The sequence below is a fragment of the Simochromis diagramma genome, unplaced genomic scaffold (assembly GCF_900408965.1).
Source record: "Simochromis diagramma unplaced genomic scaffold, fSimDia1.1 OVJJ01000596.1, whole genome shotgun sequence".
Classification (NCBI taxonomy): domain Eukaryota; kingdom Metazoa; phylum Chordata; class Actinopteri; order Cichliformes; family Cichlidae; genus Simochromis; species Simochromis diagramma.
This window is the reverse complement of record NW_024387245.1, coordinates 15032758-15047869: the sequence shown is the minus strand read 5'-3', so window position 1 is coordinate 15047869 and position 15112 is coordinate 15032758. Positions and strand designations below refer to the sequence as shown.

At 38.5% G+C, this 15112-nt stretch overlaps 1 protein-coding gene and 1 long non-coding RNA gene across 4 annotated transcripts in view; one reads left to right on the top strand and one right to left on the bottom strand.

Annotated features, from left to right (window-relative positions):
* The window catches only part of LOC120714343, an 873031-nt gene that overhangs the window by 631995 nt on the left and 225924 nt on the right, over nucleotides 1-15112 (bottom strand). The window contains exon 2 of the long non-coding RNA XR_005691397.1: nucleotides 10249-10253. This is a non-coding gene — a long non-coding RNA (uncharacterized LOC120714343). The remainder of the gene's footprint in view (nucleotides 1-10248; nucleotides 10254-15112) is intronic.
* The window catches only part of slc27a4 (solute carrier family 27 member 4), a 22000-nt gene extending 6888 nt beyond the window's left edge, over nucleotides 1-15112 (top strand). For all 3 annotated transcript variants that reach the window (XM_040000475.1, XM_040000474.1, XM_040000473.1), the window contains exons 5-14: nucleotides 59-217; nucleotides 1139-1208; nucleotides 1391-1482; nucleotides 2679-2788; nucleotides 4459-4668; nucleotides 6511-6637; nucleotides 7055-7192; nucleotides 7287-7451; nucleotides 10301-10447; nucleotides 10992-15112. In XM_040000475.1, coding sequence (XP_039856409.1) covers nucleotides 59-217; nucleotides 1139-1208; nucleotides 1391-1482; nucleotides 2679-2788; nucleotides 4459-4668; nucleotides 6511-6637; nucleotides 7055-7192; nucleotides 7287-7451; nucleotides 10301-10447; nucleotides 10992-11149 — 1376 coding nt within the window. In that variant the 3' untranslated portion in view covers nucleotides 11150-15112. The remainder of the gene's footprint in view (nucleotides 1-58; nucleotides 218-1138; nucleotides 1209-1390; nucleotides 1483-2678; nucleotides 2789-4458; nucleotides 4669-6510; nucleotides 6638-7054; nucleotides 7193-7286; nucleotides 7452-10300; nucleotides 10448-10991) is intronic.

Genomic DNA, 15112 nt, shown 5'->3' with positions numbered 1-15112 from the left:
TGTGATAAGGATACGTGAAATGTATTTGATGTATTTGAATTTGTTTCTGTTCTCACAGCTGTGTCTGAAGTCCATAGTTCAATGGGGAAGGCAGTGCAGATGTTTTGCTCTGGAGACTGGGATCCCAAACGAGTCCCACAGGGAACAGAGTGCCTCGAGCCCCTGGTGGCTGGTGCCCCTTCTCATCTACCCCCTCGGCCAGATCGCAGCTTCGTAGGTAAAAGCACCGTGTCCATGAGATCTCACAACCATTCAGGATCTGAAATTTTCTTTTTTTGGTTTAAAGTGACATCTTCTTGCAGGTTAAGGAAAATGTCACTGAACAATGCTGAATAATGATATTTCTGGTTATCAGTCATAGAATTATGAAAAAATCCTAGCACCAACTCTAACTAAAACAACATACCAATTTCAGAAAACTATTTGTTTGCATTTTTGTCTCTCTAGCTGCACTGACTACTTGGCAGGTGTCGAGTAATATTTTTGGATCCAAGGAATGACTCACAGTCATGTGAAATCAAATTTCTAAACTTATATTGACATAAAAAAAACATCTTCCACTGAAGCGAATTGTCAAGAATGTCACTTTTTTCTGTTTGATATATTTCTTACCACAAAAAACACAGACCCTTTTAACTATTTCTTCACATAATGCACTATATGTTCATTAAATGAAGAATTTGTGTAATTAATGATACGATGGGCACAGGCAAATAAGAGTTATACCTATCATTAATCATCTCCCTTTGTTTTATTTTGATAGATTTAGGGATTTACTGATGACTTGTCACGAGGCAACTAAAAGTATTGCCTTTTTAAGACGATGCAAAAGGGAAAACAAATGGAATCCACAATGTTCACAATCAAGTCATGTCATACTGCTTTTTTCTGTCTCCATGCTTCAGTTCTGTAACTTAAAAAAGGACTTTATAATTAAAACTGTGAATATTCCTGTAAATAGAGATGAAAGGTGAGTATCTACCCTCCTGCAAAACTAATCAAAAGTGAGGACTCGGCAGTAAATTAAAAGTAAACATTTAAACTACGCATACATGTATAAGTATAAGCACTCAAGCACATGATAAACCCACTCATACCAGATTCTGCTATTGTCTTACTCTCTCTGTGCTGTTTTCAGATCGCCTGTTCTACATCTACACATCAGGAACCACTGGGATGCCTAAAGCAGCTATTGTTGTGCACAGCAGGTAGGAAGGAGGCAAACAGACACACAGGAATGCAGCTGTTCTCTTTGTTGATCCATGTAGCTTTCATGTAAAGAACAAGCAGTGTTGTTAAAAAGTGAGAGGAATAAATAAAACTAAATGCTTTTGTATTTGCTCATTTGACTTTTTTCTCTTTTTGTTTGTCACCCCGCCCTGGTGTTCAGGTACTATCGCATGGCAGCTTTGGTGTATTATGGCTTTAGGATGACATCAGACGATGTATTGTATGATTGCCTTCCACTTTACCACTCTGCAGGTATGTCTGTTAAAAGAACATAAAAGGGTAGGAGGTGTTTTAATCTACGAATGAGTTGGAGTGTTTCCTCCAAAGTTTGATTAATACATTATTCAGAAAATCGTTGCTTTTTTCTTGGTTTAAACAAAACTGTCAGTAAAGACCTCCAAAAAGGAAGAAACTCATTCACCACCGGTAATCGTTTAAAACAGCTGATAAGAGGAATGTTTTAAGACCATAAACATATAAAAGAGAACAAACCCCAACAAATATTTTCATTTAATCATCCCAAAATAATGAAATATAAATAAATGTAAGAAATTGATGTTCTACAAAAGGCAGCCACATGGCGAGATCCTAAATGAACAAATGTGAGCAAAACTAAATTTAACAGCCAATAATATTACTGCTAGTTTGAGGACTGAGGTGTTTGATCAAAATAGTTTTGCTGTAATCCAGCGGAAAATGTGAGAGGAGTCAATGCCAAACACTATGCTGCATCTCTGTTTATTTGCTTTTAAGTACATTAAAAGTGGAAAACATTTTGTATGCAATGTTTCCATCAGTTGTTAGTGGGATACTTCTTAATAGCAAGCACCCACTTTACAGTATTATTTGCACTGTTTGTGCTCTTGACCATGAAATCAAAATGTTACGATGCTTTTATAAAGTGTTAAAGTTAAAAAAAAAAATTTTATAAAAAGGTAATTTCAGCAAATTGCTAGGTGATTGCAAAACAACATGACTATGATGATTGTAATATCAAGTATAAGGAGGTCATTTTAACCTGTTGCTAGGTGGTTGCTAGGCAACATGACAACATCTTAATGAAATAAAATCTGATAAGAACCTTCAGGCGGTGCCAATCTTCAAGTTTGGTTCATCACCCTGTGATTGTCTGGGAGGAGTTGGTGGATAATAAAAACAAACATAGATGTAAATTTTGTCTATTACAGTAAGATACTAATTATAACTCTTCAAACTTGGAGCGACTTCACTGGTTCATGTTTTCTTACTACAATGTTGTGTTGTAATTTTTGCAGATAGAAAGATTAATTATAAAAGGCCAGTTTGCAAATGCTAATATGTCAACCGTCACTAACTGTTAGCTATCATTGTTCAGTTTTCTGGAACGTAGATAGCGATATCTACGTTCATCCGATAATTGCTTTGGTTTAAACAGTTTTTGCTTATTTTTTTTAATTTTTTGTCTAAAGGAAACATTGTGGGAGTTGGCCAGTGCCTAATACACGGCATGACTGTAGTCATCAGAAAGAAGTTCTCTGCCTCACGGTTCTGGGATGACTGTGTCAAATATAACTGCACGGTAAGCATGTTGCACAGTCAGGTGAAAAACAAACTGCACCCTCTTTCATTTCTAACGTTTTATATACCATGAAATAATTTTTAAAAATCTGTTCCTTTCCAAGTCTTATCATTATGTAGATGCAACCTGAGATGAATAACAACGCAGGACACATTGACACATCACCATGTCATTATTTATTTAACAGAAACTTAGCTAAAATGCAAAAGGTTAGTTTAAAAACTAACCATGACTCAGTAGCTTGTAGAACCACCTTTAACAGCAATAACTTTAAAGTAATCGTTTTCTGTATGACTTTATTAGTTTCTCACATTGTTCTGAAAGAATTTTGGCTCACTCTTGTTCACAGCGTTACTTTAGTTCATTGAGGTTTGCAGGCATTCGTGTACGGCTCTGTTATGGTCGTACTACAGCATTTAAGTCAGGTTGAACCAGTTTTGGCCAAGCATTAGCTTTCAGACATTTAGTCTCATATTTGACTCTAAAATACTTTGCTTTACAGAAGAGTTCATGACTGAGTCAGTGACTGCAAGGTGCTCAGGTCCCGTGGCTGCAAAACAAGCCAGCATCGTCATCCCTTAAAAATTAATGTGAGGTGTTTGTTGCTGTGGCATTATGGCCAAACACTGGAGACATGATGGTCTCATCTGTTTAAAGCACACTGGTCAAGAAGTTTTGATGATTTTTCAGAAGCAACATTGCAAAACTAAACCATGCTGCTATATTCTTTACAGGGAGAAAAGACTTTTTCCTGGCAGTGTTTCCAAACAAGCCATACGGCGCAGTCTTTTTCGAAATGCACTGTCATGACCTTTAATATTTCACATGCTAACCAAGGCTTGTAGAGTCTGAGATGTAGCTCTTTGGTTTTTTGCAGTTACTTTGAGCATTCACAGTCTGACCTTTGAGTGAATTTGCTGGAACATCCACTCCTGGAAAGATTGGCAAATGTCATGAATGTCTTCCACTATAATCTTTCTTACTTTATAATGATGGACTGAAAACTATTTAGAAATAGCCTTATAACCATTCCCAGGTTGATATGTGGGTAACAATTGCTTCTCTAAGATCATTTTTCATGTCTTTCCTCCTTGACTTTGTGTTAAGACATACCTGAATGCTCCAGACCAGGAAACTATTAAAACTTCTACTTTTATAGAGGTGCTCAAACTTGGTGATGACCAGTTCATCAAGTGCATTTGATTAGCAGCACTCTGCTGCTTCTTACATAAGGGCGTACTTAGTTTTTCACAGCACTGCTTAGTTTTTTGTTACATAAAGTTAAACGGTAATGAGTTGATGACCATCTGATGTTTTATTTAATAAATGAAGCTAATATGAAGATTTGCTTAGGACAAGAAGATTTTCTATTGTTATCTCCTGCTACATGAAGCCTTAAAACTGAAACAGGGTGACCCTGTCACAGATTTGATTTATTAGGTACAACACAGTAGCACATTACAATCTCCTTTTTGAGAATATGTCTCTATATCATGTCATTTTCAGTAAAAATCCTTTAAAGATTTAATATTATCCCCATAGCTCTTTCAATTCTTTGTCCAACCACTGTATGCTTGCTGTAAAGCCATTAAGCAGTCTTTTTTTTTTTTTTTTTTTTTTTTTTAACTTTTGTCTCATTACTGATTGTTTTTATTCCCACTGTCCTCCAGATTGTGCAGTACATTGGAGAAATCTGCCGGTATCTATTGAACCAGCCAGTTCGTGACACAGAGCGACAGCACCGTGTGCGCATGGCACTGGGCAACGGCCTGCGTCAGTCCATATGGGAGGAATTCATGAACCGCTTCAACATTTCACAGATTGCAGAGTTTTATGGAGCCACAGAGTGCAATTGCAGTCTGGGCAACTTTGATAACAAGGTAGGAACATGTCTCCCAAAAAAAACTGGTGATGTTGAACTGGCAAAATTTAATTTCATTATGAATCCAGATGTTTAAAATGGCATCACTGTGGTAAAGTATTGTCTTTTAGAATCCCAAAGACTGCTTAATCAATCAAGTTGCATAAATTAAAAAAATTATTCAGAGGTTTTTGTTTTCATTAATGCTCTAAGGTCACAATATTAAACATAACATCACCTTGTAAGCTGCTGTAATACAGATAGGTCTATATATATTTGGACACTGACACAAGCTTTGTTATTTTTATCTGTTTACTAATAGATATTCCAATTATAGTTAGTTATAGTTATAGACTCCCAGCTTTCGTTTGAGGGTATCCACATTTCCACATAGCCACTGTCTTTTTAAAGGGACCAAAAGTAACTGGACAATTGACTGAAAGGCTAGTTCATTGGCAGGTGTGGGCCAATGAAATAGCCTTTGTTATGTCATTATCAATTAAGCAGATAAAACGCCTGGAGTTGATTTGAGGTGTGGTGATTCCATTAGGGAGATTTTGCTGTGAACATACAGCATGTGGTCAAAGGTGCTCTCCATGCAAGCCATCTGTAAGTGGCAAAAACAGAAAGAACACATCGGAGAAATTGCTGCAATATTAGAAATAGCAAAATCTACAGTTTGATACATCCTGAGAAAGAAATCACTGGTGAACTCAACAATGCAAAAAGACCTGGACACACACACAAGACAGAATCATTTCCATGGTGAAAAGAAATCACTTCACAACAGCAAACCAAGTGAACAACACTCTCCAGGAAGTAGGCATATCAATATCCAAGTCATAAACGGAAGACTGCATGAAAGTAAATACAGAGGATTCACTACAAGGTGCAAGCCACTCTTAAACCTCAAGAATAGATTGGACTTTGCTAAAAAAGTAAATAAAAAATCTTTTTTTAAAAACTAGCGGAGTTCTGGAAAAACATTCTTTGGAAGGTTGAAACCAAGATAAACGTCTACCAGAACGATGGCAAGAAGAAAGTATGGAGAAGGCGTGGAACAGCTCATGATCCAAAGCAACCACATCGTCTGTAAAACACAGCGGAGGCAGTGTGATGGCTTGGGCGTGCATGGCTGCCAGTGGCACTGGGACACTAGTGTTTAGTGATGATGTGACACAGGACAGAAGCAGCCGAATGAATTTTGAGGCGTTCAGAGGCATACTGTCTGTTCAAATCCTGCTAAATGCACTAAAATTGATTGGGTGGTGTTTCATAATAGAGATGGACAGTGACCCAAAACATACAGCTAAAGCAACCCAAAGAAGTGGAATATTTTTGGATGGCCAATTCTGATCTTAATCCAGTTGAGCATGCAATTCACTTGTTGAAGACTAAACTTTGGACAGAAAGGTCCACAAACAAATGACAGTAAAGGCCTGGCAGAGCACTAAAGAGGAGGAAACCCAGCATCTGGTGATGTCCGTGACTTCAAGATTTCAGGCTGTCATTGCCAGCAAAGGGTTTTTTAACAAGTACTGGAAATGAACATTTTATTTTCAGTTATTTATTTGTTTAATTACTTTTGAGCCCCTTAAATGAAGGGGATTTTTTTTTGGGGGGGGGGGGGTAAAATGCTTTAGTTCCTCACATTTTTTTATGCAATATTTATATTCAGCCCACAGAATTAAAGCTGAATGTCTCGAGTTCAACTGCATCTGAGTTGTTTCATTTAAATTAATTGTGTCAACGTACAGAACCAAAATGAGAAAAATATTTATGGACCTAACTGTATGTGTGCCTTTCATTGTCCTCACCATACTGATAGATTTGTGGTTGCTGCTCTTTGTCTTTGCATCAGATGGGAGCGTGCGGCTTCAACAGTCAGATTCTACCCTTCATCTACCCCATCAGACTGGTGAGGGTTGATGAAGAGACCATGGAGCTAATTAGGGGACCTGATGGTGTCTGTATTCCTTGTAAACCTGGTGGGTTTACAGTCTACTTGTACCAAACATCTCTTTTAACCCTAACAAGCTCAAAATAAGTTTACAATGTTATTTTTAAGTAGTAATAAACACCTCGTGTAGATCCACAGCTCATACATTCCCATAAAAATGGTGCGTGTTTCTTTATTAACTAAAGATGAACATGTCATCTGTATTTTTAGCAGTAATACTTTGTAGGTTTCTAAACACTAAGGGTCAGCTGACTGATAGTGTTAAAACAAAGCTAGAGTAGTTTACTCATCAGAAAGGCTGTGACCGCTCAGAATTATAGTATGGCACTGTGTTTATAATCTGTGTGTTAAACTTTCCAGAATAGATAATATGCATAAGCGGTCTTATTTAAGATCCTTGGGGGCTCCAAAAAGACTAATGTTCCTTATCTCTTTCTCATTCAAGGTGAGCCTGGACAGCTTGTTGGCAGAATCATTCAGAATGACCCTCTACGTAGGTTTGACGGCTACGTCAGCCAAACAGCAACTGACAAGAAGATTGCTCATAGTGTGTTTAAGAAGGGAGATAGTGCCTATCTGTCAGGTTGGAGCACTTAGCCACACACACATATTGAGTAGTTTACCGTATGCCATTATGACTGAATGAACTGAATACTGAATCATTTCCTTCTCACTAGGTGATGTGCTGATCATGGATAAGTATGGCCACATGTACTTCAAAGACCGAACAGGAGACACTTTCCGCTGGAAAGGAGAGAATGTCTCAACAACCGAGGTGGAAGGAACTCTAAGCAGACTCCTAGATATGAAGGATGTCGTTGTGTATGGAGTGGAAGTACCAGGTAATATCTCGGAATTTCTGTTTTTGTTTTTTTTGTTTTTAATACTTTAATAGTCATTAACATCCTGGGTAATACATAAATGTTGGCTAATCAGACACACTGGCTTTTTATATGATATACTATATGATATACCTTTATTTTAACCAAAAAGGAAGCTTAGAGTAATTTAGAAATCTTTGCTTGGAGCTACGCTTGCTGGATAAACTGACTCCGTTGTTTCCAGAATTCGCAGGACCGTCTGGACTTCATATTGCAGATGAATTACAGCAGAGCAGATTGTTTTGATATTGATATTTGATATTCAAGGATGATTTTTTTTTTTTTTTTTAATTTAATGCCCAGCAAACCCAGGATGGTAAACATTTTGAGTTTATTTCTTAGAATAAAACACGTTTCTTGTGCACAATTTCTTATTAATAAGTATTATGTCACGTTTTAAATGAAATCTCAATTCATTAGTAAATATGTAAATGAAATAGACAAGTGCAGCGTATATAACATGGGAAACCTCGCCCGGACACGGAAAGGATTGACAGATTGATAGCTCTTTCTCATATATACAGGGAGTGCAGAATTATTAGGCAAGTTGTATTTTTGAGGAATAATTTTATTACTGAACAACAACCATGTTCTCAATGAACCCAAAAAACTCATTAATATCAAAGCTGAATGTGTTTGGAAGTAGTTTTTAGTTTGTTTTTAGTTTTAGCTATTTTAGGGGGATATCTGTGTGTGCAGGTGACTATTACTGTGCATAATTATTAGGCAACTTAACAAAAAACAAATATATACCCATTTCAATTATTTATTTTTACCAGTGAAACCAATATAACATCTCCACATTCACAAATATACATTTCTGACATTCAAAAACAAAACAAAAACAAATCAGCGACCGATATAGCCACCTTTCTTTGCAAGGACACTCAAAAGCCTGCCATCCATGGATTCTGTCAGTGTTTTGATCTGTTCACCATCAACATTGCGTGCAGCAGCAACCACAGCCTCCCAGACACTGTTCAGAGAGGTGTACTGTTTTCCCTCCTTGTAAATCTCACATTTGATGATGGACCACAGGTTCTCAATGGGGTTCAGATCAGGTGAACAAGGTGGCCATGTCATTAGTTTTTCTTCTTTTATACCCTTTCTTGCCAGCCACGCTGTGGAGTACTTGGACGCGTGTGATGGAGCATTGTCCTGCATGAAAATCATGTTTTTCTTGAAGGATGCAGACTTCTTCCTGTACCACTGCTTGAAGAAGGTGTCTTCCAGAAACTGGCAGTAGGACTGGGAGTTGAGCTTGACTCCATCCTCAACCCGAAAAGGCCCCACAAGCTCATCTTTGATGATACCAGCCCAAACCAGTACTCCACCTCCACCTTGCTGGCGTCTGAGTCGGACTGGAGCTCTCTGCCCTTTACCAATCCAGCCACGGGCCCATCCATCTGGCCCATCAAGACTCACTCTCATTTCATCAGTCCATAAAACCTTAGAAAAATCAGTCTTGAGATATTTCTTGGCCCAGTCTTGACGTTTCAGCTTGTGTGTCTTGTTCAGTGGTGGTCGTCTTTCAGCCTTTCTTACCTTGGCCATGTCTCTGAGTATTGCACACCTTGTGCTTTTGGGCACTCCAGTGATGGTGCAGCTCTGAAATATGGCCAAACTGGTGGCAAGTGGCATCTTGGCAGCTGCACGCTTGACTTTTCTCAGTTCATGGGCAGTTATTTTGCGCCTTGGTTTTTCCACACGCTTCTTGCGACCCTGTTGACTATTTTGAATGAAACGCTTGATTGTTCGATGATCACGCTTCAGAAGCTTTGCAATTTTGAGACTGCTGCATCCCTCTGCAAGATCTCTCACTATTTTTGACTTTTCTGAGCCTGTCAAGTCCTTCTTTTGACCCATTTTGCCAAAGGAAAGGACGTTGCCTAATAATTATGCACACCTGATATAGGGTGTTGATGTCATTAGACCACACCCCTTCTCATTACAGAGATGCACATCACCTAGTAGGCTTTCGAGCCTATACAGCTTGGAGTAAGACAACATGCATGAAGAGGATGATGTGAACAAAATACTCATTTGCCTAATAATTCTGCACTCATATATATATATATATATATATGAATATGAATGAATTCATGGATTTTTTTTTTTTTTTCACATTCTGTCTCTCACAGTTGAAGTGTACCTCTGGTGCAAATTACTGACCTCTGTCATCATTTTAAGTGGGGGAACTTGCACAATCGGTGGCTGACTAAATACTTTTTTTGCCCCACTGTGTGTGTGTGTGTGTGTGTGTGTGTGTGTGTGTGTGTGTGTGTGTGTGTGTGTGTGTGTGTGCGTGCGTATATATATATGTTTTGCTGTAAAGGACTGAGTTGTAGTTGAGGTCCACTGGTGTTTTGAACAAGTCTGAGGCTCCAATTTCCACTCACTCTAATACAGTTATATTTCCCCAAAGTCAAAATGTGTTTGGTTCCTGTTGCACAGTGACAAAAAAGGTATATGAAGGCTATACTGGCACAGGAGTAAAAACACAAACGTATAAGCATGCTATTTTTCAAAGAGATGTTACTTTTGTGCAGGAAGACAATGCATAAAGTCAGTTAGTGGTGTCAATATAATAAAAGCTGAATGTTGACTGCCAGACGGGCCTCATCTACTGTACAAAGCTGAAGCTTCTGTGATGCTCTGGTGCTATATGAAAGGGAGAAATACAAGTGGGATACTGTGTAAACAAAGGTTCTCCACAAGGCTTTTGGTCTCATTGCACAAACATGACCTGAACTTCAACCTCAGCTGGCGCTAGAATTCCTCCTCTGACCTGCCTGCATCTGTGTGCACAGGAGCAGAGGGAAAGGCTGGAATGGCAGCCATTGCCGATCCATCTCACTCCACTAACCTGGAGAAGTTTGTGAAAGACATGGAGAAGGCTCTCCCTCCATATGCCAGACCTGTCTTCCTCCGCTTCCTCCCAGAGGTCAACAAGACAGGTAAAAATGACTTCAACCAAATATTGATATCTTGCATAAGAAAGGAAGCGCATTTCTTTGTTTAGTTTACAGAATGCTTCAATTGCTTTTGAAGTGCTGTCTGAGTCTTAAACTTTCTCAGCCACTTCCATAGTTTTTTCAGTTAACTAGAAGTTAGTTTTTTTTTCTGCTCCCTCTTAGTCTTCAATGGGGAAATTATATATTGTAATCTAATTTCTACCTTACAGCAAGTTTTTGATCACTTTGAGTCCATGCAACAAATTATATTTTGCTTTGTTGACACTTTATTTTTATCATCACAAAACTCCATTTGTGTTTTTCAGTACTTTGAATATCTCCAGTTTTGTTCTTCAGTGTAGAATAGAGTAGGTATATCTCAACTTTAGATAGTATTATCATTTTATAAAACATACATTTGATGTATTTTACAAATACAGCAGATTTCATAAGAGAAAAACTAGCATTGATAGGAGTACTTCGATTAAAGGGCATTGTTTGGCAAGCGAATCTCTCTACACATTCTCTTTCTGTGTATCTCTCTTAGGTACTTTTAAGTTTCAGAAGACAGAGTTGCGTCGGGACAGCTTTGATCCCAGCGCAGTGTCAGGCAGACTGTACTTCCTGGATTCCAGCAAAGGGCGCTACGTGCAGCTGGACGAGGAGCTGTACCGCTCCATTCTGTCAGGGAAATGCAAATTGTGATGACCAGGCTGACCACTACATCAACACACACACACATACTTGCACACACACACACACACACTTTCACACACAAATACAGAAGACAATATGTGTGACCAAATTAGAAGATTTTGTCCCCTTAGTCACAAAAATAATACATTACAATAAAGAAGAGAATAGCCATATACAGGCCAACACACACACGTATTCCCAAAACCACTTTGCTCTTTAACATCCTTAATAACAGACTGATGCACGTCACGCTCAAAAACACACACTCCACTCTGCCCGTCGCTCCTGAATACTCTTCAACAACTTCTCTCGCTACCTCAGCAAACAAAGAGAGAGGCACAAACCTAGAAAGCAGGTCTGCTTGGTGACTTGAAGCCACCCTTCATAACCACGCACTCCCTCACCCACCAACAGATCTCATACACTCCCACCTGTAAACGCTGGTCCATTAAACCACAGGTTATTGCTGGCATGAAGGAGGAACAAGAGGAGAGGAATAGGCTGCCTAGCATCCAGGATGCAAAAACTTGACACTCCAGATAAACACAGACTTAAAGGATGCTGATGAAGAACATGGATTAAGTACATTAAATATGTGAGATAACAGAGGGACCTACTTGGACCTAAACTATCTCTCTGTTCATTGTTCTGTTAGTGAGATTGTTTTGTGACAGACTGAAGCTACTGCTGTCGACTTAACCTGCACAATTAGCCATAAGTGACAAACATGTGGAATAGCTACATACATCCTGTTTTAGGTCAAATGTATCAAAGCATTTCCTTTAACTCTCAGCTCTTTGTCTTTTCTTTTCCATTCCTGTTGTATTACAGCAAATCCAAAGGCTTTCTTTCTTTCTTTCTTTGCTTTTTAAAGACCAACATATTTGACCTGTAACAGAAGTAAAAACAAAGTCCAGTGGTTGAAGGTGTAAATAGGGCTCTAGCAATTGCAGTGCAATAATTATCCACATCGGAAATGAAGAAAAACAAAGCTTTGTATTTAAATGTCTGAGATACACCAAATATATTTAAGTTGTAGTTTCTACATATTTAAGAAAATACAGACATTAATTTATTTTGTTAAAGTCTTTCTATTGTCTTTTTTTCTGCTTTGTGTGTATCCAAATCTGTGCTTCAATGGCTTGGGGAGTCCTCCTTATATCAGCTGTTAAAACACAAAGTCATGTGATCAGACTGATTCAACCCTGGACTAAATACATGGAGCTATTTCCATAAACAGGACTTGTTCACATACTGAGCATGAGTCCAGTATTGCTGTGTGGCTGTTTTGTGCAGGTTTTGTCCTGAAAGGTAGACTTTGCCTATATTAGGATGTGTATATTCTTTTAAATTATATAAATTTGAGTGAAGTGGCAAAAGCACCTGATCAGTGAGGAGTTCATCTGGTGCTAAAAGGGATGTTCTACCAGTTGAGGGAATGCTGAATGATCCAAAGATTCAAAGGCGGGAGCAGGAACATTTGAACTGGAAGGAGTGCATCAACATGGAGCAGTAGAAGAAGAGAAGACAACATGCTTTGTCATCAATGTTATTGTCTGTTGTTTGCAGTAGATGTTCTCTGAGGTTGTAGCAGCATGAATGAGCATCATCAACCACAAGCAGAGCACTGTGCCTTACTGTGAGTTCACCTCCCAGGTTCACAGGCCCTGGCCCACACGCTTCCTTTTGTTGGACTTCATCTTTCACTCTCTGTTGGTGTCCGTCTTCCATGACCTAATTTGGTCTGTCTCCGAATTACCTGACATACTAGTCATGCAAATCTGGCGCGGATCACAGGAGCTCCAAATATTTTCCTGAAAATTGTCTGATAACTATTCACGGCAGCCACTGGACTGGCATCTTTATCCTGCCAGGTGCAGGAAGGGTTTGTTTTTGTCATTGGGCAGGGGTCCAATTTCCCAAGGCTGCTGTGATAGCAATTCCAATGACCAACCTATACTTCTTGTTTTTAAACTCTTCTGTTCTTTTAGTCCTAATTGTAACTTTAACGTTTTATTTGCTTTGTATTTCTTTCTTGGGTTGTCATATAGTATTTTACCCGAGTTTCTGTTTGCTCAGCACTTTTATTTTAAGCCTTTATTGTACTTTCTGCCAACCGGCCCATTCCTTTCCCTTCATCTCTTCCCCGTTCTCCTCTCCCTCCAATCCCATCCGTTTCTCTCGGGTACTCATTTCCTGCTTCGTGTTATTACTGATTCAGACATTTGTTCAAAACAAAAAATCTGAATACATCTCACATATTTCCTAAGTTCCTAATTGCAACTTGATGGTTTTATTTAGTTGACTTTTAAGATGGTTCAGAAGGTCTCATAACATGACGTTCCAAACAAATGCTCAAAACCTTTTTCAAATATTGTTTACCAAAGTATGTTGTTTGTAGTCTGCCATTACCCTGTTTGTGTGTGTGTGTGTGTTTTTGTTTTTCTTCTTACATTGCAACTGATCACATCCTAAGTTGCCTACAATACAGCAAGTTATCTTTTTTTTCAGCAGTTTATGTTTAAACATCTTTTCTTGATTTATGCATTGCACTGATTGACGCAGTTGACTTTGATGGCTGAAGTCTGCTGACAGTGACCATCAAAGTTGCTCTCAAGTGTGATTTCCCTGTTTTGGGGGAATAAAACAACAAAAACAAAGTCGTTCGACAGATTTGTTGCTGCTTCCTCCGTCGCTCTCATTAACTTGTATTTATTCTTTAATGATGAGTGTGAAATGTTCTCATGAATGTATGAAAAAGAAAATAAGTGATGGTGATCATGTTCGGTAAAGTCTGATTTGTATATCCAAAGGGAACTCAGTTTGGCTGTTATGATGCTTCTACCTGAGGGGTTGCATTCATCGACCCTGACCACCAGGGGGCGTGTGATTAAACAGTCCCACAAAGAGCACTCTGAAGAGGATGTTTCCATTATTTTTAATGAGTTAAATTATTATTTTTGAACAACTGTTAATTGAAATTTGATTGTTTTACTGCTACATCTGTTTGCTTTTGTGTTGTTTGTGTGAAATCATAGCTTTTTTGTGGTTTTGGTATAAGAAAAGAGGATTCATGCATTTTGAAAGACAATCGAATGGCTTTTTCTTTTTTCTCTTAGCAGGATCTGCCGGGGGGGGGGAGGTTGGTTCAGGGAAACACAGATTTTTTTTGCATCTACTCAGAGCTCTTTGTTTTGTGATGTCTGAGAGAATAAATATTGAGTCAGAAACTACACTATACAAACTAGGCATGGTCATGATCACGCATGATAATTTGTTTAAGAAGTTTAAAACCGATTCAAATCTTTCATTTAGCATGTCATTAAAATGACTCTGAGGAACCAAGTTCCCATACCATCTGAATACATTTACATTATCGTTGTACGGTTTGGATTTAACACGAGTCCCTAACACACTCACACATGGAGATCGGTGTGACCATTCAGCTTCTCTCATACTAAGAAATCAACAAAACTTCTGAAATGGTCAAATTTGGTGAGGAAAGCCTCAAAGGCTTCAAGCTGTCACCAGTCTTCCCAGCTCATAATGACATCGGTCAATGTATGTCGCTTCAAATACAAGTGACGAGTCACCTCTTAAGGCACAGTTAAGTTTAACTGAGTGGTGATCACGCAGCCTGGCTGTTTTATGTATAACACATCTTTTTGTGTTGCACTTTTCTTTGTTCCTCCCTGTCGTGGTTCAAACATGTCTGCCTACATGTGTGGAAAAGGATTAGTTGTTTGTTTGTTTTAATTCGGTATACATAATTTTATTGTCTCACTCCATAGACAGCAGTTCTGAGCAGAGTGTGTAGAGGAGGTCTGTGAGGTGTGCTGTGTGTGTGACACACTGATGTCCCCTTGTCCACTGAAGGCTCGTTGTATACATCATGCATCTCAAGAAAATGAGATAAAAGCAGAGCTGCAAATGGAAAAATCATCATTATTAATAAAAAACATTTAAACTCTT